Below are 25,517 nucleotides of genomic sequence, written 5' to 3'. Positions count from 1 at the left end.
ATTTCTTCGGTGCCACAAGCACCAAAGACCTGCAACCAAAAGCAATTGATTGTTGTCCTCCATATACTTCAACAAATTAAACAAACAGTCCTGAATGTTGTCAACATTATCATCAACAACAGAGCACATGCTATTCCAGTAATCTGCATGACCAAAAAAAGTTTGTCATGAGGATTCTAAACAATTCTCGCATAGGGGACGACATAGAGTGGTACATTGCACGTACGCCTTTAGAACATAGTCAGATTCTGGTTGGAAGACAATCCCAAAGGATCCGCTAGATGAGAATTTTTATTTTATATGGAACATGCAAACCCCATAACAAATTCCAATCACCTTTTACCTGCAGGGAGGTATTATGGATAAGTAACTCTATCGCATGGTAGTGTGCAGACTTCACACTATAGTCCCGAATGTTGAAAGGATGTATTAGTATAAAAGAATAGTTTACATAACACTGTCTTGATTAAATGACCATTTTTTATTTTTTATTTATTGTGCAAAGGAGAAGAAGTATTTAAAGTTTCTTATTTCATACTTAACTAATTTTTATTTCACTAAATGAGTCTATTTTTGGATAAAATAATACCTTAATTGTGACTTTGTGCCTAAATCAAGGATTTTTCTATTAAAATTTTAATAACAAATAAAAAGTCACTAGCAATGGCCTACTATACATAATGGCATAATGCCAATCTCACCAATCTTACAATTTTGAAAGAATAAAATAAGGGTTGAATCCAGACAATAAAACATTTTTATAATTATTCATTAAAAAAAGTTGCAATTAAAATTTGAATTTCATTATTTATTATACATATACACATATTTTATGATAATTTTAATTATTAATTTGAAAACAATAATTATCAACATATACTTATCCTAAACCAAATGATAACATTGGGAAAAACTGTATTAATGAAAGCGTAATCTCATTATTGGTATAGGCCCCATAGTTATAGTTTATGACTCAAATGTGATCAGTTTTCTTTTTTAAAAGAAAAAAAAAACTCAAATGTGACCCAAATGGGCCATTCTGACAAAGAAAAGGAATACGGGCCTTTAAGGCCCATGATCCAGCACTTCTACGGATTAGGGTTTCTTTTCATCAACCTCTCATCTTAAGTGCCGCAGCAACTCATTCTGTTTCTTCAGTTTGGTATAACTTTAGCCGAGGTCACGAGGAGCACTAGCTAAGTTCACGATTTCAAAATGGTTCGTATTCTTACCCTTCTTCTGAATTTGATGCATTCTCAATTGTATCTTCATAATAGGTTTCGATCTTCATCTTCCTTTGAGCATTTTACTCGAATTAAATCTTCATTTTTTCATGAAATAGCGCTTGATTTTCTGCAATCAGAGTGCCACTATCTGTTCACGCTTCAGATCACATGCTTCAATTCACGATATCATGACTATTTGTTTGATAATAATTCGTGCCTTTGAATAGTGTACATTTGGATTCTTTAGATTTCACTCTGTGAAGGATGTACTGCATTTTTTGGATTAAGCTGGACTAAACTAGCGTTTTGTATATGATTTGTTCTTTAGACTTGCTGTTTAGATTTTTTTTTATTTTGTGTTTGAGCTTTAAACTTTTGTGCTTATGATTGTTACAGGCTAGGGGACTAAAGAAGCATTTGAAAAGGCTCAATGCTCCTAAGCATTGGATGCTTGACAAACTGGGTGGTGCATTTGTAAGTGAAAATTTAATCATTTTGTAACCAGTTTTGAAGGGTATTATTTTGAAGACTGATGTGAACCTTTTTCATCCTGTATAGGCGCCTAAACCCTCATCTGGACCACACAAATCGAGGGAGTGCCTCCCCCTCATTCTTATTCTGCGAAACCGGCTGAAGTATGCTCTGACATACCGTGAAGTCATTGCTATTCTGATGCAGCGCCATGTTCTTGTTGATGGCAAAGTCAGGACTGACAAGACTTACCCTGCTGGTTTCATGGGTATGTTTGCAGCTTGTCAATTTTTAGAATAACTGCCTGTTTCATGTTATGCAACCAAAATATGTTACAGTATGAGGGGGTAATAATATGCTAAAGTTCTTATTGTTTATTGAGCTTGACCAATTCTGAATCTGATACATTTAGCAAACTCTCTTGAAGTCTATGTAGCTGGATATTGTAATATATATGTATATCCAGAGGTTCGAATGGAAAGTTAGGTGTTAACTGATTCTCAGCTATTCATGTTCTAAGAATGTAAATGCTAACCCTTATTTCTAACATTCTCCAGTGGCTTGTGAATAGACTATGGTTAAATGTGAGCTTGAATTTACCTAACCAAATTAGTTGCAGAAACAGTTCCTGTCCGAACTCTGGATTAGTCAGGTCTTTTCATTACCCTGATGTACTGGAGGGTTAAGACAAAAAATAATAGTTGCAGAAGCTTCCACCAGGCTCTCTCCCCCGCCAAAAACACCTTTTGTCTGTCCCAATATGGTTCTATAATTATATTGATTTAGCTCGAGGAATGATTTCTTTTTATCTCTATACAGATGTTGTTTCAATCCCAAAAACAAATGAGAACTTCCGCCTGCTCTATGACACTAAAGGCCGATTCCGTCTTCATTCCATCAGGGATGATGAGGCAAAGGTACTTTTTATATGGTTTATATTGAATATTGTGATTCATTTGCAGCCTAGGTGCTATTATACTATTATTGACTGTAGCTTTGCTGTGTTTAGTTATCTTATATATAGGCTAACAAATGTGTTGATGCTAATGAACCTTTTAAATGTCAATTTCAAGACTTGTATAGTTTTTTATTTTATTTTATTTTGGAGTTACAATTTTTCCTACTCAATGGTTATGGTTTAGCATATATTCTTTGTATGTTGTGTAAATGGCAGTTCAAGCTCTGCAAGGTTAGGTCAGTACAGTTTGGCCAGAAAGGTATCCCATACCTGAACACCTATGATGGTCGCACCATCCGTTACCCAGACCCTCTCATCAGGGCCAATGACACTGTTAAGCTGGATCTGGAGGAAAACAATATTGTCGATTTTATCAAATTTGATGTTGGGAATGTAGTTATGGTAACAGGTGGAAGAAACAGGGGGCGTGTTGGAGTGATCAAGAACAGGGAGAAGCATAAGGGTAGCTTCGAGACAATTCACGTGCAGGATGCCACTGGGCATGAATTTGCTACTCGTATGGGCAATGTGTTCACTATTGGCAAGGGGACAAAGCCATGGATATCCCTGCCCAAGGGTAAGGGTATTAAGCTATCAATCATTGAAGAAGCTAGGAAAAGGATTGCCGCCCAGCAAGCAACTACTGCTTAAAAAACCCCCCTTTTGGATGAATAGACTTGAGTGCTTGGTAGTTTTGTTCAATGTTTTTGTTTTCTAATTTCTTTTGTCTAAGAGTTTTTAATCGTTGAATTTTGACTCCTGCACTATACAACTTTATTGTGGCTGTGTTATATTCATGGAGTAATCTTTCTATTCTCTAGTTTTCGACTTGGTTTTTGGTCGTCATACAAAATCACTGAATGAATTTCACGATAGCAAAATGCCGCAGCTGTAGTAAGATGGTATTGCTTGCAATTGAAGAGAATATGGATGTTTATTTGCGTGTTTTGGTAAATGATTCAATGCGCCTCATTGTTTGAAGGAGTTCTTTTAAATTGTTGATTTGTTGTCTGACTTAAAAGGAAATGCTATTAACACATTTTTAACATTCTTTTGATTTGAACACATTCTCGACATTTGCTTTTTTAGTCCCTCTCCTTGTATGTGTCAAACTTAAAATATTGATTATGCAAAATTTGAGTCGACCTTTGGTTGTTAGATTTTGATTTTTAAAATTTAGAAATTAAATTCTGGTGGTCAACCACCATAATTTTGTGTAAGCCGCTATAAATTGTGAATAAGCATTTCATAAGTTTAATGATTAAGAAAAATAATTTTAATTTGAGGGATTAAAAATATTTATAATGAGAAACTAAAAGCATATTTAAGTGATATAGCCTCCTCGAAGATCTAATGAATGAATACAATGTGCTGAGCTTTATGGTTCGATGTGAAATTTATTTTAAAATAAAAAGACTTAACTTAAAAGAATGATGCAATCAGATTAATACTTTCATGTTTTGTAAAAATATTTTCAGATAATTTGAATATTTTTATTTGGTTATATTAGTATAAATCATCTCTAATTCATATTTTTTTAATATTATGTTCTTTTGTTTTATTTTCTTTTGATATACTTTGTGTTTTAATAACTTGAATTCAATATGATTTTGTTTATCAATTATTTTTGGATTTATATATTATTTATACAAAATTTTATAAGTTTCTTTTTTTAATTATTATTTCATTACGTTTTAAAATAATTAATTGGTTAAAGATGTCTTTAATCAGGTTCGTAGGCCAAGCCAGACTTTTATGTAAATCGAGCCGAATCTTTAAAAAAAGTCTATAATGAGCAGAGCTGAGTTTAAGCCTAGTAATGCTTAGCTTACTTATTTCCACTCCTATTTATAATAAAATGGGGATGCTGCCTATTGTCAATGAATTGTGGAAAGCTAATTCAAAATATAACGGGATACTGTAGAAAGCAATAGTGGGAGTGTATAGGATGAAGGGTTTTTGTCCCTCATTTTCATTAAAAAAAAAAAAGTGCAGAGGAGTTGGGTCTCGTTAGTTAATTTTGGGTCAAACTGGTTTGGGTCTTGAGTTACTTCAAAACGTAGTCACTCAAAAATTAAGGATAAAATTGAAATTAAAAAAAAATAAAAAATAAACAGCACCGTCAATATTGTCCATATAAAGAATTTGCCAATACTACACAAAATTTACATAGCAAAAAATAAATAATCTCAATAAAATAATAAAAATGTTGAATTTAATTATATAATTGTGATGAACATTAAAAACAGATATCTTGTCTAATCGGCCAACTGCAACATTTTATCATTCTTATAAAGACTATTATATTATAATTGAGATATTAAAGTATACTTGTGTAACTTTAATAATTATTATATAATCTTTTTTTCAGTTAAATAATATTATTTTAAAATAATTTACTGTTGAATTGAAAGGGTTTTTTTATATATCACATACAAAATTTCATATTATTTAAAAATTATTTGTTATCTTATTTATATATATTAAAATTAATATAATATAAATATTTTAAAATATACTAAAATATGAATCATTTGATTATGTTGTTCAATTTTAATGAATAATCTTAATAATATATAAATATAATTCAATAGTTGGATAAATAAAAATCATATTTTATATTAAGTTATAAAAATAATATAATAATTATCAAAATTATACTGGTTTAATTTGATCCCTCCTTATTATAATTTAATTTATATAAATATTTAATCATTTGTTACCATATTTCTTATTTTAAATGTTTTAATGAATATAAATATATTAAATTAATAACTTATTATGCTTCCGTCATTTACTGAGCAAAAAATTAAAACTTTATTTCATTCTATTAAAAAATTAATATTTTTATTCAAAGTATTACTCAGTTTGATGATTTCTAATTTTGAAAGAATTAGTCTCTCATGTTAATTAGAAAATATTCTTAGTGTAAATAAAAAAAAAATTACTTGCACTCAAAAGTAATAAATGCCATTTGCAATCGTGAACAAACACCATCTCTCACAACTTCCATGAGCAAAACCGCAGCTAGCACTGTCTTGCCTTCCAGGCTTCCAGCCCTTGAGTCCTGCACACTGAGACGCACCATGGCTCAGATTCCACACGCCAAAAACATGAGCCAAGCACCAGACTTCAAGGAGTAACTTATTATACATGCTTCAATCATTTACGGAGCAAAACATGCACTAAACTGTTTAAAAATATTTAAATAAATAAAAAAACATGTTTATTTCTTTACTTGGAGGGAAATAATACTCACTTCTGTATGCCTTGAAAGAGTTAGTTTCCGACTATCAATTAGGAAATATTAAATAAAATAATATTTGTGTTTTAAAGTAATAACCTTATCTCTAAAAATATCATTATAATATCGAATTTTCTAACTTTCTGCAATGTTGCATGGAAAAAAAAGTGATTAATTACTTTTTTAACAAAAATAATCAATATATTAATTATTAATTACTTCATTGACAATAATGATATTAATGATAATGACAACAACCATATGATGACAATTGTTGGAAGTAATGGGCCTTATTAATGATATTAATAGTAGGTAGGTATTATTTTGTGTGTTATAAGAGAGATTATAAGAAGTGAATCTATTAAACAAATAAGAAATAAATAATTTTATTTGAAAGAATCATTACCAATTAATATATTTTTTTATAAAAAAAACAAGTAAATAATGGCTTTATTGTGTACAACATTTCACACGTTAGATATATAAAAATGATGTCATTTATTTCTTATATAAAGGAGTGGAGATAATATTTCCTTATTTCAAGGATTTTATTAGCCAATATTGTAAAATATTTCCTTAAATATTAGATATATAATATAATATAATAAATGTAATTAAATATTTTCTTATTTTAAGGATCTTGTCAATGAATACTGTAACAATATTTCCTTGGAGTAACATGTAATTAACGATTTATGATAGTATACGTTAATTACTTATTTGATATATAGTATCAATATATTCATTCTAAATTATATAATGTTTTATAAAGAATCAAATTAGTATTTTTTTATTTTGCAATTTTGCATTAATTCGTACATCCTTCCGTTTTGATCTATACAAATTGAAAGTATAATACAGAATATAATGAATTAATTATGTAATGAATCACCATAAAAGGAAATAATTATGTAACGTGAGCAATGCTGATGGTTTCTCATTTTTATTTTTGAAATTTGTAAGAATCAAAATTAGTTTTAGTTTTGAGTTTCCATTTATTCTTTGTTTTTAATTTTTTTTAAATGTTACAAATTGAAGATAAATAAAATGAGTCATTTTATATAACTCTATTATGAAATAATTACGGTAACAAAGATAACGGGATGAAAATGGTGACGGTAATAATGGTGGTGTCGATAGTGAGGGTGGAATAATGACAGTAACAATGATAGTGAACTGGTAATGATGGCGATAATAATGGTTGAATGGTTATGACCAGGTTTAAAAACTAGGATAGACCAATTAGTCGAACTGGTTTGACTGCGATTAAAGGTCTAATCGGGTTAAGTTACATATTGGATTGATCATGCATTGTTGGCAATATTAGCAATGGAATGGTGGTGGTGGTGGTTATGACACCAACAATAGTGGTAGGGTGGAATAGTGATAGCGACAGCGACAACAACAATGGAGGTGGCAAAATGGTGGCGGCGACAACAGTGATGCGATGGTGATAGAGGCAACAAATACGAGGTGCGATGACAATGATTGTGAAATGGTGGAAAGTGATAATAGTAATGATTGTGATGACAGTATAGTAGTGCTAGAGGCATCAACAACCAGGTGTGATGATAGTGATTATGGTGAAATGGTAGCGGTGGTGGTATGGTGATGGTGGTTAGAATGCATTTTTTTTTAACTAAAAATCAAATTCATAAAAAAAAATTCTTGGTTTTGATAATGAATATAAAATTATTTTAAAATTGAGTTAAAAATCAATTCAGTTTCCTTTTTGCCTAACATATTTTGTTTTGAATACCCAAAATCTGTTTTGAATACCCAAAATCAGAAATGTGCAATCACATCGAACGAGGCCTTAAGAAGAAAATTAATTTTTTAAGCAAAAATAATTTAGGCAAACATATTAAAAAATATATGTTTATTTTATTAAATTAAATGCTTATTTCACTAAATAAGTTTAAACAGACCTTAAAACTCCCCACCATAAAATAAATTCTTTAGCACCATGTTCCCTGTTGCTCACCCTTTGCTTGATCCTCATTACTCAGTCTCCTTCGCTAACAAATGCTAGAATTCATGGTCATCATTCATAGGCTGCTTGGTGATGGTTCTGACCTAATTGACAAAATTTGCAAGAAAATCCCACAGCACAGAATCGAATGCACGAACATTCTAAGAGCTGATCCTAGAGTTCAGCGGGCAAAAAACTTGCTTGAATTTTCAGAGGCGGTCTTGAAGTTGGCCTTAAAGAAGGGAATAGAAGGGCAGAAGTTTCTTAAGGGATATTGGTGAAGACAAAATATGTTCCAGCCATTGCAGAATGTGCAAACTCTGACTATGAATATGTGGTTATGGCGTTTAGGAGTGCTCTGAGTGAATTGATATACGACTCTCTAACTGCTATCTTTGCTAACAATGATGCCAAACATGCTGCTTATGGACCTGAGTACTGTGAGACAGCCTTGACTTCTGTACATATTGTTAACCTTGCAATTTCGATTCTTAACCATCAAATATCGTCGCTTAGCTTTATTGCATTCCTAGCCATAAATCAACTAGCTATTTAAGGCAATTTACTTATGGGTCAACTTGCAACGTAAATGCATGCATATTTGCAATTGCAGGTTCGACCAAAGGTGTAGGGATTTGTATTTGTTTTAGCCTCTTACCAAGGGAGAGTAATTAATAAAATCGGATAAAAGTTTCCTGCTATTTGTTTTTGGGGTGTTGACTATCATCTATTCTTGTCTATATATCACATTCTGTTTATTGAGATAGGTTTTGTCTTCATTTTTTTTTTTTTTGAATCCCCAATTTTATGTGGCTAATATATACAAATGAATGAAATAAAAATGATTAAGTGAATGAATGAAATAAAAATGTAATAAGGTCTTATAGAAGGGGATAAAAAAAGGAAATATCTCAGGAAGGTTTTATGAATGAAACAAGAATATGATAGGGTCTCATAGAAGGGGATAAAAAAAGGAAATATCTCATAGAAGGGGATAAAAAAAGGAAATATCTCAGGAAGGTTTTATGAATGAAACAAGAATATGATAAGGTCTCATAGAAGGGGATAAAAAAGGAAATATCTCAGGAAGGTTTTAGAAGGAATGAGTCGCGTGTTTCGTTTACATTATTATTTTTTTAAAGGCCACATTAGTAACCTCCATATCCAGCACCGTCTCACTAATTCTATGCTCAACCAAAGAACCCCACACCAACCACTGCTCCTTGCTCACTGACACGCATCATGGCTCAGACTTCAAAGCTAAAAACATGAACCAAGCACCAAAGGTGGCTGTGTTCTTGTTCTTTTTGACACTCAGTGCTTTATCATTTGTCTGTCCATCTATCATTTTGCCATTGCATTGTTTGCTGTTATGAGTTTTGTTTCTCAGTTAGAGCCTTAGACGATCGTCCCTTTTCACTATGTTTTGTAACTAACTAATCTTTCATCTTTAATGTTTGGTTCTCTATGTCATGGTTTTGGCCCTGCCATCTTCGTTTATTTTCATGCTAATTTTGTTATGCGCGTTATATCCATTTCCCCATAGCTATTCACCAGCATGCCCTTATGAGTCATGATTGATGGAAGTTTGAATATCCGCGTTCGTTAACCTAGCCCTAGTAGCCTTAGGGTGCATTTAAAAGGATAGATTTAAGTCTCTACCTTTTCTTTTTATGAAAAAAAAATCATTGATCAAGTAGTAAATAATCTACGAGAGGACCGAAACCAGTCCACATTTATTTTATTCATCCATATAGTTCAGTTCCACCTTCTAGCAAAAGACTAGAAAGCCACCTAGATGAGCAAGATACAAAATAATAATAGAAAGGGGGGTAATGTAGTAATAATCATCAAGCTGCATCTCCTCCCTCGTGGAGGAGCATCTGATCAAAGTGCCAAACACCTGAAAGAAAGTCCATCAAGGAAAACACATAACATGAATACCTTCCTTTGATCAAAGCAAAAACCTCAGGAAAAAAAAAAAGGCACGTAGCAGAATTAGAAATTCTTACCATGTCCTTTGCCAACTCTTCTGAGCTGAGCAACATACTCGGATATTCTTTTGATGGCTTCCACCTAAGAAAGAAACCATTCAACATTAGAGTTATTGAACTTCTTAGCAGTCTTTTGCCAAATGCAATGCATAGCACACAATATGTACAATCTCTCACACTTGAAAATTGATAGTTGCGTCAAGAAATTTATATTATACCTGTTCACCCAGATACTCAGTTTCCACGAAGTCAGCCAACTGCACGTCACCATTCTTTGTGGCAACCTGTCAAACAACATACATCAAGTTTAAAGTAAGGAACTTCCATTTTTAACAATATCAATGTCAAGACGATTGATATCAATGAAACAAAGAACATGCAGCAAAACCAAAACTAAGATCCTACAAAGGTGGCTTACACTGTGCAAGTTAAGGAGCTTCTCGTTGGTTAGCTTCTCTAATGACAGAGCGAGTTCCATTGCTGAAAGAGGGGGAACAAATAATTAACTCTGACATATAGAGAATTCAGTTGAGAATTTCAACAGGTAAAGCCTAGGAGAAGCGATTTGTTTTTTTTTTTTGTGCTAGTTGACTTCTTTATTTGTATTTTACCATTTTGGTAATATATAGTTATAGAGGGCGAGCCCTGATACAGCGGTAAAGTTGTGCCTTGGTGACTTGTTGGTCATGGGTTCGAATCCGGAAACAGCCTCTTTGCATATGCAAGGGTAAGGCTGCGTACAACATCCCTCCCCCATACCTTCGCATAGCGAAGAACCTCCGAGCAATGGGGTACGAAGTTTTTTTAGAGGGCGAGCCCTGGTGCAGCGGTAAAGTTGTGCCTTGGTGACTTGTTGGTCATGGGTTCGAATCCGAAAACAGTCTCTTTGCATATGCAAGGGTAAGGCTGTGTACAACATCCCTCCCCCATACCTTCGTTGCCTCCGGACAATGGGGTACGAAGTTTTTATAGTTATATATCAGTACTATATAAATGTAACGTTCAGTCAGGATTTGATTTATTTTACATAAACATTATACATAATGTTAAACTAGGAATTGAAAAAAGAACTTGACCGTAAGTCCCACAAAACAAAAATCACAGCTAAGTATGTTGAGCTTCTATTTCAGGAGAATAAGAGGCGAGCAATAATATGAGTGATTGAGTGACTGCATAAAATCCTTGTTTCATATGAATGAAAACAGAGTAGTTTGCTTTTCTTAGTGCTCTTTAATTCCTTTTCATTTAATAAGTCACTCTCATTTAATTTTTCAATTCCTATGATGAGAATTTATGAGAGTATCCCAACATTCATTCATGTACTGCATAATTCCAAATCATTTGTGATTCATCACAAGATACTAAGAATAGTATCAAATCATGTCATCATTCAAAGATTCTAAAAACTAAGAATTCCAATTCTAGAAACGATGTCAAAACTGTAAGATTTCAAAGCTCGATCAAGTATCTTCAATAATCAAAACCACAAAGCACTACGATGCGAAAAAAAAAAGTTCGATCCAAAAACCAAATCACACACATAACACACTTCAGATTTAGATAAACAGAGAACAACACAGAAAATGAAAACAAACCTATTTCCAATTAACACACGAACTAAACTGAAAACACTAAAAAGGGAAATTACAAGGCCAGAAACACTAACCGTGCAGCGCATCTCCCTTATCTGCATGATCAAAATCAGAAAGCGGCATCACAATTGACTGCAACTTCACTTTTCCACCACGTTTGTTCTGAAAACAAATAAACAAACAAATAATCAGAATTCAGCGTCATCATCACTCGATTCCTAATACGAAAAATAAGTCTAAGTCAAACACCTGATACTCCATCAATTTCTCGGCATGCTCTCTTTCTTCTTCACTCGATTCCTTAAAAAACCTTCATCAACCACACATAACCATTATTAATAACTAATAATCACTCCTAACTAGTATAAAATAAAACGATAGATTCTAAAAATAACGAAACCGTTACTTACTTGGCAAGTCCTCTCAGCGCAACGTTGTCCCTATCGAAGTACGCAAACATGGCATGGTAAACGTACGAAACGTTATACTCCACACTGCATAAAAAATAATAATAAGCAGAAGGTGGAAAAAAGAAAATGAAATAAAACCGATGAGGGAGAGCGAGAGAGAGAGAGAGAAATGGGAGCAACTTGATTTGTTCGTTAACGGCGGACTCAGATTCGTCAACGTATTTTTGGCGCGCGAGAGAAGCTTGCGGAACGGTGGGAACGAGATCGAGCTCCTTCTTCACCTCTTCGAACGGTTCAAAAATCACTCCGGTCAGGGCGCGGTGGTTCGTGGATCCTTTCGCTGCGCGAACCACCAATCCACGAGCGGGAACCGAACGGGGAGGTTCGGCGTTCGGGCTGAAGAGGGAGAGGGACGAAGCAGAAGCAGCAGCGGTTCGGAGAAGCATGGTTTCTGGTTCGGGATTTCACGAAGCGGGGATTTGAAAGAAAGAAAAAAAAGAGGAAAACGGAACGGAACGGTGACAGTGTGTTATTGTGAGCGTGTGGATAGAGATGGGCCTGTGGCAGTGTGGGACTAAAAGGAGGGGTTGGTGATGTGGTAGCCGTTGGATGGGGTGAAACGTGGAGGGTTGAAATGTAAAGGTGGGGCTTGGCGCGTGGCGTGCTCGTGGTCTAGCTGTCCTTGTCCCTTCAAATATCTAGAATCCTTTAACTTTGAAATTATTCTTTTCTGGGTCCAATTACACTATTTTAAGTGGAACCTTTTGTTCGGTTGCCTTTTTTCCAGTTGTATATCCCCATATGGGGACGAAAAGGGGACGTATATAAAAAATAATGACTCATGTGCAAATTAATATAAGAGGTTTGTTAATTATAATTTGTCAAATGCTCAAGACATTGATTAAAAAAGTATAGAGAATTTTTTTTTTATCTTTTTTAATTCTTTAACTAGTGTCCTAACAAGATCCTTATAAGTTAAAAATAGAGATTTGTTAATACTACATTAATAAATTATAATTTTAAATTTATTGAAAAATTTTAACATGTAATTTATTAGCTTAAATTAATCTCTCAGTGTTCTAGTTTAGGTCTTTTTAGGGTTAGGAGATCTAAGTCAAAAGCACTCAAGTATATATATAATATGTCTAAATTTAAGTCAATGTTGGATTATGTTCATCCTTTATGTGTATAGATTGAATCTTGATATTTCTGGGATCACAATTTAATTGTTATCTAAGATATTTGGACTATGCATCCAAGGTAGTTATAATGTACCTAAGATTCGTGGCCCTGCAATGGGGTCATGAAGTAAGAGGAAGTGGTTGGCTCATCTATGGTCGGTCCACAACCAAGTCAATAAACTTGGTCGACAAACAACCAATAGGTACACAACTCTTTAATCTCAAGTACATTAGCATGAAAAAATTTAAAGAAAAAATCATGAATTGATCGACAATCGATTGGTAGGTACAACAAGTATCATTTTTTTTACCATTTTAATTGAGTTTATGAATTATTTTACGGACAAGTATCTAAACTTGTATTTATCTAGGTCCTTGATTTTTTTTAAAAAAAATTCTGTAAATTGTATTTATTTTTAATTAAATTTCAATATGAATCTAATTGAAAAAGGATAAATAGTTATTTTTGTCTCTAAATGTGTAAAATGCTGACAAATTCACCCCGATACATGAAAATTCAAATTTTAGTTCCCGAAAGTAAAAAAAGTGTGACAAATCATTTCATCTGTTAACTTCTATTCTTTAGTGTTAATAAAAGAACCTACATGACACAAAAGAGATAAAAATGTTACAAAGATGATGGTCAACATGACTGCGGAATAGATTGGAACAAAATGTCAATAAGTTTTCATTGGATAAAAATGTTAATAAGTTTCCATTGGACTAATTTGTCAGACCCCAAATTTTGTTTCATTTAAGGGTAAAATTAATTTAATCTTCATTTTCTCCATTTTTTTATCATTGCAAGCATAATATTACAATAAAACACTTTAAAAAAGGGAAATAAACATAAGTTAGAACAAACATAATAATAAACATGATATTGATTAATAAGCATAATCTGTCTATTGTTTTGAAATTTCTAATATGACAGTTATCCAAAATATGAGACTCAGACAAAAATGCACAATCATTAACTTAATTCTTACAAAAAAATGAGACTCAACTTGATTTTGTTACTACTTGATGTTGTCACAGTAGAAATTTCAGAGCAGACTAATTATGTTTATTAATTAATATTATGCTTATTATTATGTTTGTTTCAACTTTTGCTTGTTTCTTTTTTTAAGTGTTTATTGTAATATTATGCTTACAATGATAAAAACGTCGGAGGAAAATGAAGATTAAATTATATTTTACCCTTAAATGAAATGAAATTTGGAGTTTGACAAATTAGTCTGACAGAAATTTACTCACAATTTGATCCAACATAAACTTACTAACATTTTGGTCAAATCTATTAAACAATCATGTTGGCAATCATTTTTGTGATATTTTTGTTCCTCTATGTTACGTGGATTTTTTCATTAACGATAACGAATAGATGGATTAGTCGCACTTATTTTTTTATTTTCAGGACTAAAATTGAATTTTCATCTTTTAGAGATGAATTTGTGAATACTTTACACATTCAAAAATAAAAATGACTATTTAATCAATTAAAAAATAAATACAATTTCAAGGATCCATGCTAAATTAAACACAATTCATATGAAAGGTCGAGATCACATCAAGTTTTTAGTGGTGACCAACTTTTCATATTTTCTTTAACTTTTTTCTTGCATCCATACTTAGATTACTTCCATGCTTCTTCGAGTGGACCTCCATTCTTTAAAAGGTTTTCAAATCTCTCCCAAGGCTCTCAAATATTCAAGCTCTCATCCCAAAAGGCTAAAGCAACTTACTAAAAACACATAATAGCTGTAACAAAGTTCTAGAAGGAAAAATCGAAGAAATGTGTACAAAAGTAAACTTAAACCACTAGAAAATGCATGCAAATGAGTAATGAAAAAAATGTAAAACGTTTTCTATTTAAGGAATGTAAAATATGTTATGAGATGTAATCTATATTTTTTTCACTTGTTATGCTATTATTTATTATATGCAATTTTTAATTTTTCACTTATGGTCACATTATATATATTTTGGTGGAATTTAATGCGAAATGGTTACATTACATATATTTTTGATAATTAGAAATAATAAATTGATAAGTTGAATAGAGAAAAAAAATCAAGAAGTATTTGTTTAAAAGTATACTTTATTTTTAAGAATCACATTCTCAAAAATATTATTACCATTATTGTGGAGAATATTTAAAAGTTTATTTGGTTAGATTTTAAAACTCTAAAGAATATTTTAAATTTTAAAATAATTATTAAAATAAAAATAAGAATTGAAATAGAAGTTCTAAGTGGATTAAAAATAACTTCTCTCGTATTCTTATTGGAATATTTTCATCCCCATGACGAAAATAAAAACAAAGTAAACAATATTGTTATTACTTTTATTGAGAGTGAACAATACAAAGTTATACTTTTAAAATTTTAAACAAACATAAAAATACTGTCTTCTCTAAGTTATAACTTATAATTCTAGGAATGAGTTTTTAATATGTTAAATTAGCACAGTCCAAAAGAGTAATTTGGTCTATTTTTCTCTTATACATTTGATTTGACTAATCCTAACTATGTCTCCTATTACTAGGAATACCTTGCAGTGTTTTCTTTTTTCTTCCATTGCAATGTGATAAAGTAGCTTTAGGAGGGAAAAGCAAGAAAGATAGATAGATAAATGTGAAAATATTGATTGGGAACGATGCTTATCCGGATCGGTGTCACGATAAAAGCTAAAACCAGAAAAGATCAGAAAGCAATCAATTCATCACATTATTAAATTACTAATGAGATGTGTGAGATAAGTGAGAAGATATTGTTCACTTTTTTTTTTATTCCTTTTATTATTATTTTTGAAAAAATAAACAATATTCTTCGTTATTGTTTCCTTTCATTTCATTCACTTCTGTAAGAATGAGAAGAAAGAATGTCAAATCGTGAGATAAGGTTGCTATTCGCTTATGCGATGAGTAAAGTCACTAAACCTATAATTTTGAGACCTGTTATGATAGTTTTGAAATAAAAAAAATTATAAATAAATTCTTAAAATTAAAAACGACTGTTATCTTAATCCTTTAAATTTGTTCACATGTAATTAGAATTTAATACTTATATATTCATCAACATTCAATCACACTGCTTGAAATACGTTATAAAATTATTTCAAAAATCAAAAAACTTATTTTATATAATAACTTGTAATTAAATAATTTTATAAAATTTTTTATATTATCAATATATATTATTTAAATTTTATAACTTATAATGATTGTAGTCTCTAGCGAAACTATTGACAAAGACTGATATGATTAACCAATTTCATTTCAAAAACTTAAATTTTTTTTGTTTAATTTCAGAAACTGGTATAACATCATTTTTCAATTTGAGGAACTGAAAACAGTAATTAATTCCATATGAAACCGATACAGAAAATGATGATCATGTATTTTTCTTTCTTCATCGGTGGCATATTATGATGTGTTTTTACTTCAAGTTTTCAGTAAGGGTTGTCGATAAGGATTTGTTGGGCAATGGGCATTACATGGATGCGATTGGGATCTCATATGGGGTGATGCTAGGTGCACCAGTCTTATTATTTGTGTATCTAGTAATTTTTTTAATTCCCTAAATACTTCTTATGTCTTCTTCCTTTTGAAGTTGGTTGTAGTGTTATTTTTTCTCTTACGCCTCCATTGTTTTTTTCTTCGCTTTCTCCCTCTGTTGTTGGTTCGTGTTGGTTTTTCATTGTTGAGAGAGTTGCCACATGGGTCAAGCTGAAAGTGTTACGGGTCGATGGTGATTGTTGCGGTGGTTGTTTTGTCGTCGTCGACATTTAAGGTACGCCATTTTGTTGGATGTGCATGAGTTGATCCATATGTGTAAGTTATAAATACGGATCAAGTTAATTCGTAAGATCTATACAGATCAAGTTGATCCATAAGTTAAAATTACACATACGGATCAAGTTGTTCTGTATGACTCATATGGATTAATTATGACTCATACGGATCAAGTTGATTCATATAAGTTATATGGATCAACTTGACTTAAAGAAATTTTTGTCCATTCACTTAAAATGCTGGGTGCACCAGCAATAATGCTGGGTGCACCTAGCATCACCCTCTCATAATATTTATAGGTAAACTTTTTCATTAGGCTGGACCAGACGAACCCAAGAAATGAGATGTTTGGTTGGGCAATTACTTAGCACACTCCATTTTTGCTTGGTTCACCCAGAAATATATAAAGTCTTCATTCTACCCTTTTCATCTCACTTAATCTCTTTTCCTATTTGGCATAAGCGGCCCTTATGCCAAACATTTTGTCCTTGACGTAGAACTCAACCTACAATGCCAAGTGCGTGAAGGGATCTTGAATTGGTGTCTATTACGGATAAATTCATAATATATTTGTATTAATATAATATATTATGAAGGGAGCAAATGGCAGAGATTTGGGGTGGAGTGGTTGCGGAAGGGTCGCGCACGTGGCGGAGGGCATGGATCTCAAGCGGAGTGGTCATCGAAGGTTCCAAGGTGAGATGCGTTAGGGTAGATCTGAGGAAGAAGTTGTGAGGCGAAATGTGTTTGTGTGCGCGGATCTGGGGCAGAGGAGGCGGCGACGCGACAAGGAGGAAATGGGTGGTGAGTGGTGGTGGTCGACGGTCCACCGATGGAGGCGGTGGGAGAGAGAGGAAGAAGAAGGGTAAATCCAAAATATTAGAAAATTATGAGATGATAATAAATAAAAAGGGAATAATTATTTGGTTAGAAATTAATTTTAAACACTAATTTTACCAAGAAAAAATAGTTATGATCATGTTGATTTAATTTGATTTGTTATGTAATTAAAGAAATTTTAATTTTGATTGGAAGAAAAATCTTTAGAGGAAAAGTTTATTCCTATGAATTCAGTGGAAAATTTCCTACCTGTTTTTATACATTTGAATTGAAATATAATAATAAAAAATATAATTTCACCACTTTTAACTTTCAAAATTATTATTTTCATAATTTCTAAATTAAAATCAATCTGTATATTAATTAACTTACACATGTCTTTTGAAAAAAAAAAAACTTATAGGATGATTTTATTAAATGTTGTATGATTATTTTAATCTACTATTTGATTTTATAAAACCAAGTTCTTAAAAAAATTAATCAAATTTTAGGAATTAAAGTTAATGTAAATTCATATATAGTAGATAAATATACAATATATATATATATATATATATATATATATATATATATATTTAATTTATTGAATTACTTAATCTATAACTATTATAATAAAAATTATTCCGTTTTTTATGTATATATTTACTATTTTCAATTTATCTTTAATTATTTTTTTTCATTACTACCTATCTGAAAAAAAAAGCAAAAAAAAAGTAAAAAAGATGACTCTCAAAATGTGAACAACATACCCAACTGTTTATTACACGAACCACAATTGTTTTGTAAACAATGAGACACGAATGTCTCATTTGTCCCTAGTTTTAATAAAAATAAATAAATGACGGTGATTTATTTTATTAATATGGATTGAGATGATTTAATGTGTAAATTTGAATAACTAATATTAGAAGATTCAATTTCATTAGTTTTTGTAATTTTGGTTAAACGATTTTATTATTTAAGCAACGGACAGTTGAGTACTTTTGCAATTACTTTTTTTTTTCAATTTCTATCAGTTATTTTATCACATATGATGCTAAATTTGTTTGAATCATAAAATACCCACCTGAACTAAGTAATAACGAAAATAACTAAACAAAACTAGTAGAGTGAGATAACATTATAAGAAAACATACATGATATGATATTGTAATTAAACGAAAATGCATTAAACTAAATCAAAACCTTAACATGAAAACACAACAATTGTCTCAAATAATGTGATTAGTTATACCAGAAAATTTAATAAAATAAGTGAAATCATTTATATTTTCGAATAATTCTGACAAAGTTTTTTAGCATTATAATTCCACCTAGATGGAACATCTCGTGCTTTTAATTTATTTTTCTTAACAAAATCATTCTAAACCAATATATACTACCTCTGTTTTTATTTATAAATTCGTAATAACTCATTAGTCCTCCTTTGACTGTTGTTAAACTTGCACTCATACTCCTGTCTTACTTCATGTTGAAATCAAAGTCATTTATATGAAATCTGAAATTCAATATATTTACGTCCCATATTTGATTTTATTATATAGTTTCTGTGTTGTTAATAGTAATTACATAAAATATTGAATTTCGAAATTAAGAATGCATTAAATCAATTTTTCTTTCCTTTAAAAAATATTTTTTTCTCATCAACAGTAACTATATAATTGTTTAGTTATCAAAAATTAAATTATATTAAATTATTAATTACAAATAATGATTTTAATTAGGGTTAAGGATTACAATATTTTGAAATCTAATCATATTTAATATATTTGTGCCTTCACGTTTTTATTTTTTCATTAGATCAAATGCATTAAATTATCTGTGGTGGTTTTTCTAATAATTATTGCGTTTGGAATTTCCCTTTCAAATTTGTCTAATTTAATATATATATATATATATATATATATATATATATATATATACGTTTTATTTGTATACATTTGTGTCGAGTAATTTTTTTTATGAAAAATAGTCATGATAAACAAAAAATTACTCATTTTGTATATATTTGTGTATAGTAATTTCTCCATTTATGTTTTTATGTGCATCACTCATTATGAAATTTGTTTCCGCATTAACATTGTATTAATAACTAATAGTAATTTTTGCATCTCTAACACGTAATTTTTTTAATTTTAAATTTTTTAAATCTATACTTAAAAAAAGTAGATTCAAATAGTTAATAGTAATAGATAATTATTTTATTTTCTTTCCTTTTAAAAAAAGGTAATAATTTTTTTATTAATAGGTATTTAATTGGTAATAACTTTAATTTGTCTTGATAAATAAAAACTAATTTAAAATAGTAGCTTTGAGACAACTTCTATTTAAAATAAAAATCCTACAGATTCCAAGGTATAGCTTAAAGCCTTTTTTAGGATGTCAATGGGAATGTATTAAAAATATTAAATCAACCTTTAATATTTAAAATATAAAATAACAATTAATATAAGAGCAGGGTGAGAATCTCACGAGATATGGGTGTGATTTCTTCCGTCATGTCCACCAGAGAATATTTATCTTTGTCCCAGTAAGAAAAAAAATTCTCGTCTATGAGACCCATAAAGATAATACTCATGAGATTTCCTTTTGTAGGTCCAAATTGACACCCTTAACCTTTTTATAGAATAGAAAATTCTGAATTAAATTAAAAAAAAAGTGAAGCATTAATGTCATTTAATGTAATTCATTAATTTAGCTAATTTACAAAAATATTTACTCATTTAGCCATAAAAAAGTGCGGAAAAATAATTGCTCTTTTAGATTTAAAATGAGCGAGAAAGTTGAAATTTATAAAATTACACTCACTTCTACTTTTACATATATAAAGATATAAAGATAAAGATATACTAAATAGCACCCCTGCATCACATCGGGTAAATTTGGAGGAAAATTTAGTTTTGGATCATATAAAAATTATATTAATAATTATATTAATTTATTTTAATACTAAAAATATATAAATTCAGTTAAAATTTCTAAAATATAAAACTTATTTATTAATAAGAAATAATTGTAGATAATTGACTGTGATTAGTTTTTAAGACAACTATAAAATTAATTTTGATAATATTATTATCCTTATGTCAAAGAAGTTTGTATAAATAAATAAATTACATAACAAAACCTAAATGAAAAAATAACAAAATATTTTTTTTATAAAAAATAAATCATAAATTATTCTATTATAATCTCTTTTATGAAAATTATTAATTTAATAACACATACTTAAATAATTAAAAATTATTGAAAACAATATTAAGTGAATAAATGAAAGAAATGTAAATTTAATACATCTAATTAAACAATTAAAAATTAGTATAATATTATACTTACGTTAATTTGTGTTAAATTTGATTAGATATCACATTCATTATCTAATAAAACAATTTTTAAGAAAAACATTTTAAACAATGAAAGTTAATGACTATGAATTTGATTATTTAATTTAAAATATTATCAATTTCAATAAAAACATTTATAACATCTTTTAAAAGTTTATAACAATTTTCAAATAATTAAAAATTACTAACCTACGTTCAACTTTTCTTAGTTTAAAAAACAAATTTATAATATTTCTAAAAGTTTAATATTTTAAGAAAGTATTCATATTTTTCCTTTTGCATTTATAATAACTTTTCCATAATTGAAATTATTAATTTGAATATAATTATTTAATCCTAACTATTTTCAATTTCAAGAAACATGTCATAACATTTTATAAAAGTTTGAATTCCGAAAAAAAAAAGAAGTAATTCTGTTGTCCTATCTCGAGGTTATTGTATATTAGAATATTACATACTAGGCTTATATAGATATATTGTCAAGGGAGTTCTATACCTGAAGGTATTTTTTTTTTTAAGTAGACGATTTATATTAAATATTAGGATTTAATATAACTATTTAGGGAGTTCTATACGTGTGTAGGTATTTATAATACAACTGATGGTTGTCTTGAAAAAAAAACATATAGGCAAAGGCTAATTATAATTAATTTGTTAAGTATATTGGTTAAGAAATTTAAAATATAAATAATTTTATTGGGAGATGGAAAATTGTATTATTCATTATCTTTTTTATATTTTCTTATAATTTACATAAATATATAATGTTTTAGAGAAAAAAATTTATTCTAAAATATGTCATTTTAAAAAACCAATGCTACATCGAGTACTTTTTTTCAAAGGATATTCTTAATAAATACTTAGTGGGAGTATTGCATAAAAAATAAATAAATCATTAATTAGAGAGATAAAAAACATATTAAGAAGTTACCTAACATTTTCTTTAAAATTTAACAAATTAATTACCTTCCTTAATATTTATGTAAAAATCTCAAACATCATATATTCTAGAATGGAGATAATACATATTTTTTTTCTTTTTTAGTTCCTTAATCAATACCGTAATATCCAAACTTTTATACAATTGATAGTTTAACTTAACTAAACACACTCCCTTTATGTGTTAATTAATATTCTCCTTTAGAATTATTCTTGAAAATTAAAAAAACATGCATCTCGAAAATGAATCTTCATGGAAACGATGCTCATTTAATGTTGCGTTGAAGGTCTCATGTTTTTCCTTCTAACGTGGTGAGATGTCTGTTTCTTCAGCCATATTTTATTGTCTTCAAAATTTGTGATTTCAGAGAAACCAAACGACAGGTTTCTCAGCTTCAGCTTCCATGGTCTCACCTTCCGAGGGGTTGAAGTTCTAAATTTAGACCCTATCTGTTACTAGTTCTAAATTATTAACTACTCGATATGCTTTGAATGGAGGCGTTGATCAAAATGAGTCCTTCAAATTGAATCTTCTTTAATAAGTTTTTTTTTTAACAATTTTTTTTACAAAGATTATTTCTATTTTTATATGAATTTAATCATTTTTTATTTATAATAAAGTGTATAAAATATTTAGGAATTAAATAAAGATAAGGACATAATTGTAAAGATAGTAATTAATATTAACTTGAATTTCTAAGTGAACAAATAAACAGAAATGGGTTCTTGCTAGGTGCCAACTAACGACACTAATTAAAAAATCAATAATATATTTTTTTGAATTAAAAATCACATTCAGATATATTAAAGATCTAAATCTATTAAAAACTACTTTTATTAACAATTCATCCATCTGTTTGATCCGTAGGCAAGTAAATTCAGACGCTCATCACCTTATTAGGACGTTTTGATTTTATGTTAGTCTCCAAAGGTTTGTTGATACTCCTCTATTAATGATTTGTTTTATAAATGATATGGACTTTTGCAGTAAAAAAACAGATTTGGTTCTTTACGTTAAAGAAAAACACAAATTTTATCATACAAAACCATAATTTATTGCAGAATTTACACGTTGTTGTATTTATTAGAAATTGTATTTTCCTTTTTATAATATGACCATTTTATTTTACTACATTCAATAATATTTCGAGAGAAACTAAACCTAATTTTAATTATTTTCCATTTCATTTTATTAGATAATAAAAATTCTCTCTCTCTCTCTATATATTATTCTAACATCAATATGTGAGAAAAATGTTTATCAATATATGTTTTATCTTTCAATCAAACTCTCACATCATGGAATGCAAAAATTATAAACCTTTTTATTTTCCTTAAAATTTAAGTTTGAATTTAACTCAAATTCAAAAATTAATTTAAGAATCAAGATGATAATAAGTAATTTGATAGGTCCCAACAACAATGACTAGGACACTTTAATATTATTTTAAAATTTGAATTTGAACATATAATTCATTTTCAATAGTTATGGTAATTTAAAAATATAAGAGTTGTTTTCATTTATATATTTTATTCATATTATAAAAAAATGATCATTCATTTTTTTTTTGTTTTGGTTTACTTTAATAATAGTGTTGAAAATAATCTAAGTCCCACATCGACTAACAATACAATCATATTAGACTTTATAAGTGATGGATAATCCTCATCCCTTAATCTAATTTTTAGGATTAAGTTAGACCTAAATTCACATTCTAAGAAATAGGAATTACAATTTCTTCCTCCAAGTTAGTCCTTCTCCTTTCATATATATATATATATATATATATATATATATATATATATATATATATATATTATAAATATGTTATTTGGGTTGTATTAATTTGTCCTTGTTAAGGCTTTTACTCAAAGCAATTGAATGAAATAACAAGGATGAATGAATATATAACTCAAGTAATTTAGAAAGTACCAATTTTTTATAATATTAACTAATTCTGTATCCACTTACGAAACAAATTTAGAATGTTGAAAATAACAATTATACTAGTAGTTTTATTTTTGCTGATAGTAAGTGTTATTAATTATTATTCAATTGTCATGATTTTTAAACTTTTTTTTGGTAAATAGTAGTACATCCTAACATTAGTACTTTAATCAGCATGTAAAATTTAATATCATTTCATTCACTTGTTCCAATCAATTCAAAGGTAGTGTTACACATTTATTTTGAAAACAAAGCCTTGCACATTTTGAAAACAAAGACGTATAGGAGACCGACATGCCATGAAAGAAGAGCTGTTTTATATGAAAAGGAAGCTTTGAATCATGTGAGGCAATTAATGCAAGGAAAGCTTAGGGTTTCTACCACACTAGCCACAACTCGTACGAGTTTCAATAGTAATCTCCATCGAAATGAGCTTCATTTATAATAATCCCTACAACTTAATTGAATGTCAGGAATCTCATTAATAGCTTGGTGGTGGGTTTTGTGTTTTCTTTGCTTTTCAACAAACATTATTACTATAGTATATGCCATGGCATTCACATTTCTGCCATTTGAGTTAGGTCATAAAGTATTAATCATGTTTGGTTTCTTAGAATTGATTAATATTCAAACAAACTGACCTATAGTTATATAATACAATATGTCACAGATACACGGCAAGCAATGAGCTGGGCAGGTATCTTCGTGATGAAATTACATATATTATTAGTGCATACCAATCTGTCTATCTTATGGCTCTTGTAGAAAAGATATTTAACTAAATAAAGTAAATACTAGTACTAAATAAATTCAATAGCAGCTTTGAGCAAGAGTTATTCACCAATTGATACACATAAAAATAGCTGGGAAGGTTATATGAGAACGAAATTGTATGTATGATGCTTAAGTAAAGAATAAAATAATGAAAATGGAGTGGCTACAGTTTGCATTCTATCATTTGCAAAGGAGAAAAAAAATAATCTCTATTTGGAATGAAAAAATATGCCATGCATGTCAGTGGTTCAAAAAAAAAAAAATACAGGATTATAATGAAGCTTACAATGAGACCGCAGATGCTGCTTAGCTAGCTTCTCCATTCAATGGAGATTAATTAACTATATCCGACACATCAATTTGTGACCGATAGATATTTAATTTCTAATAGTATTAGTTTGTAAAGATAACGGCTCACGAGACGAATCTCTTCCATTCAACATGTGATCAGAAAAAAATCTGCTATATCATATGGTTGTTGATATATCTTCCTTTGTTTGAGTTTTCTTGATATGGAGGATCTAACATCAGCTTATTCAAAGTTGCCCATTTGACCAGAGAAGATGAGTAAACGTTCTACTCATTGATCGGTCTAAACATATATCTTCACTATATGGTAAGCTGATTTGGGTCCCATACAAGACGAAAACAAAATGAACACCATACGATGATATATGCCTTTATATAGTAGATATATATATGCATGTGCACTAGTTTTGAGGAAAGGAACAACCTTATTTTTTTTAAAAAAAAGATATTAGAAAAAAATATCTAAATCTAACCAAATAAAAACATTGTCTTTTAGTTCACGAAGATCCAGCTCTCATT

At 29.5% G+C, this 25,517-nt stretch overlaps 2 protein-coding genes across 2 annotated transcripts; one reads left to right on the top strand and one right to left on the bottom strand.

The window, feature by feature from the left end:
• Positions 1-1,087: 1,087 nt before the first annotated feature.
• LOC114384992 (40S ribosomal protein S4-1-like) lies at positions 1,088-3,475 on the top strand. Its single transcript, XM_028344889.1, has 5 exons — positions 1,088-1,218; positions 1,623-1,700; positions 1,785-1,965; positions 2,517-2,614; positions 2,872-3,475. Exons 1-5 carry the CDS (start codon positions 1,216-1,218, stop codon positions 3,304-3,306), a joined length of 795 nt encoding a protein of 264 aa, XP_028200690.1. The 5' UTR covers positions 1,088-1,215; the 3' UTR covers positions 3,307-3,475.
• A 6,088-nt stretch (positions 3,476-9,563) lies between these two features.
• LOC114383105 (ferritin-4, chloroplastic) lies at positions 9,564-12,426 on the bottom strand. The gene is made up of 8 exons (XM_028342697.1): positions 12,048-12,426; positions 11,868-11,951; positions 11,707-11,767; positions 11,532-11,619; positions 10,284-10,345; positions 10,084-10,149; positions 9,884-9,947; positions 9,564-9,774 (listed from the first exon to the last, which is right to left on the bottom strand). The coding sequence occupies exons 1-8, from the start codon at positions 12,311-12,313 to the stop codon at positions 9,722-9,724; spliced, it is 744 nt and encodes a 247-aa protein (XP_028198498.1). The 5' UTR covers positions 12,314-12,426; the 3' UTR covers positions 9,564-9,721.
• Between the last annotated feature and the right edge of the window lie 13,091 nt (positions 12,427-25,517).

The sequence above is a fragment of the Glycine soja genome, chromosome 14 (assembly GCF_004193775.1).
Source record: "Glycine soja cultivar W05 chromosome 14, ASM419377v2, whole genome shotgun sequence".
Lineage (NCBI taxonomy): Eukaryota > Viridiplantae > Streptophyta > Magnoliopsida > Fabales > Fabaceae > Glycine > Glycine soja.
This window is presented reverse-complemented; position numbering and strand designations above follow the sequence as displayed.

Coding starts and splice junctions, on each gene's coding strand:
- LOC114384992 (XM_028344889.1), top strand. Junction 1,966..2,516: donor TTACCCTGCTGGTTTCATGG/GTATGTTTGCAG, acceptor ATCTCTATACAG/ATGTTGTTTCAATCCCAAAA. Junction 2,615..2,871: donor TCAGGGATGATGAGGCAAAG/GTACTTTTTATA, acceptor TGTAAATGGCAG/TTCAAGCTCTGCAAGGTTAG.
- LOC114383105 (XM_028342697.1), bottom strand. CDS start 12,313: ATGCTTCTCCGAACCGCTGCTGCTTCTGCTTCGTCCCTCTCCCTCTTC. Junction 11,768..11,867: donor GCGCTGAGAGGACTTGCCAA/GTAAGTAACGGT, acceptor TGGTTGATGAAG/GTTTTTTAAGGAATCGAGTG. Junction 9,775..9,883: donor AAGAGTTGGCAAAGGACATG/GTAAGAATTTCT, acceptor ACTTTCTTTCAG/GTGTTTGGCACTTTGATCAG.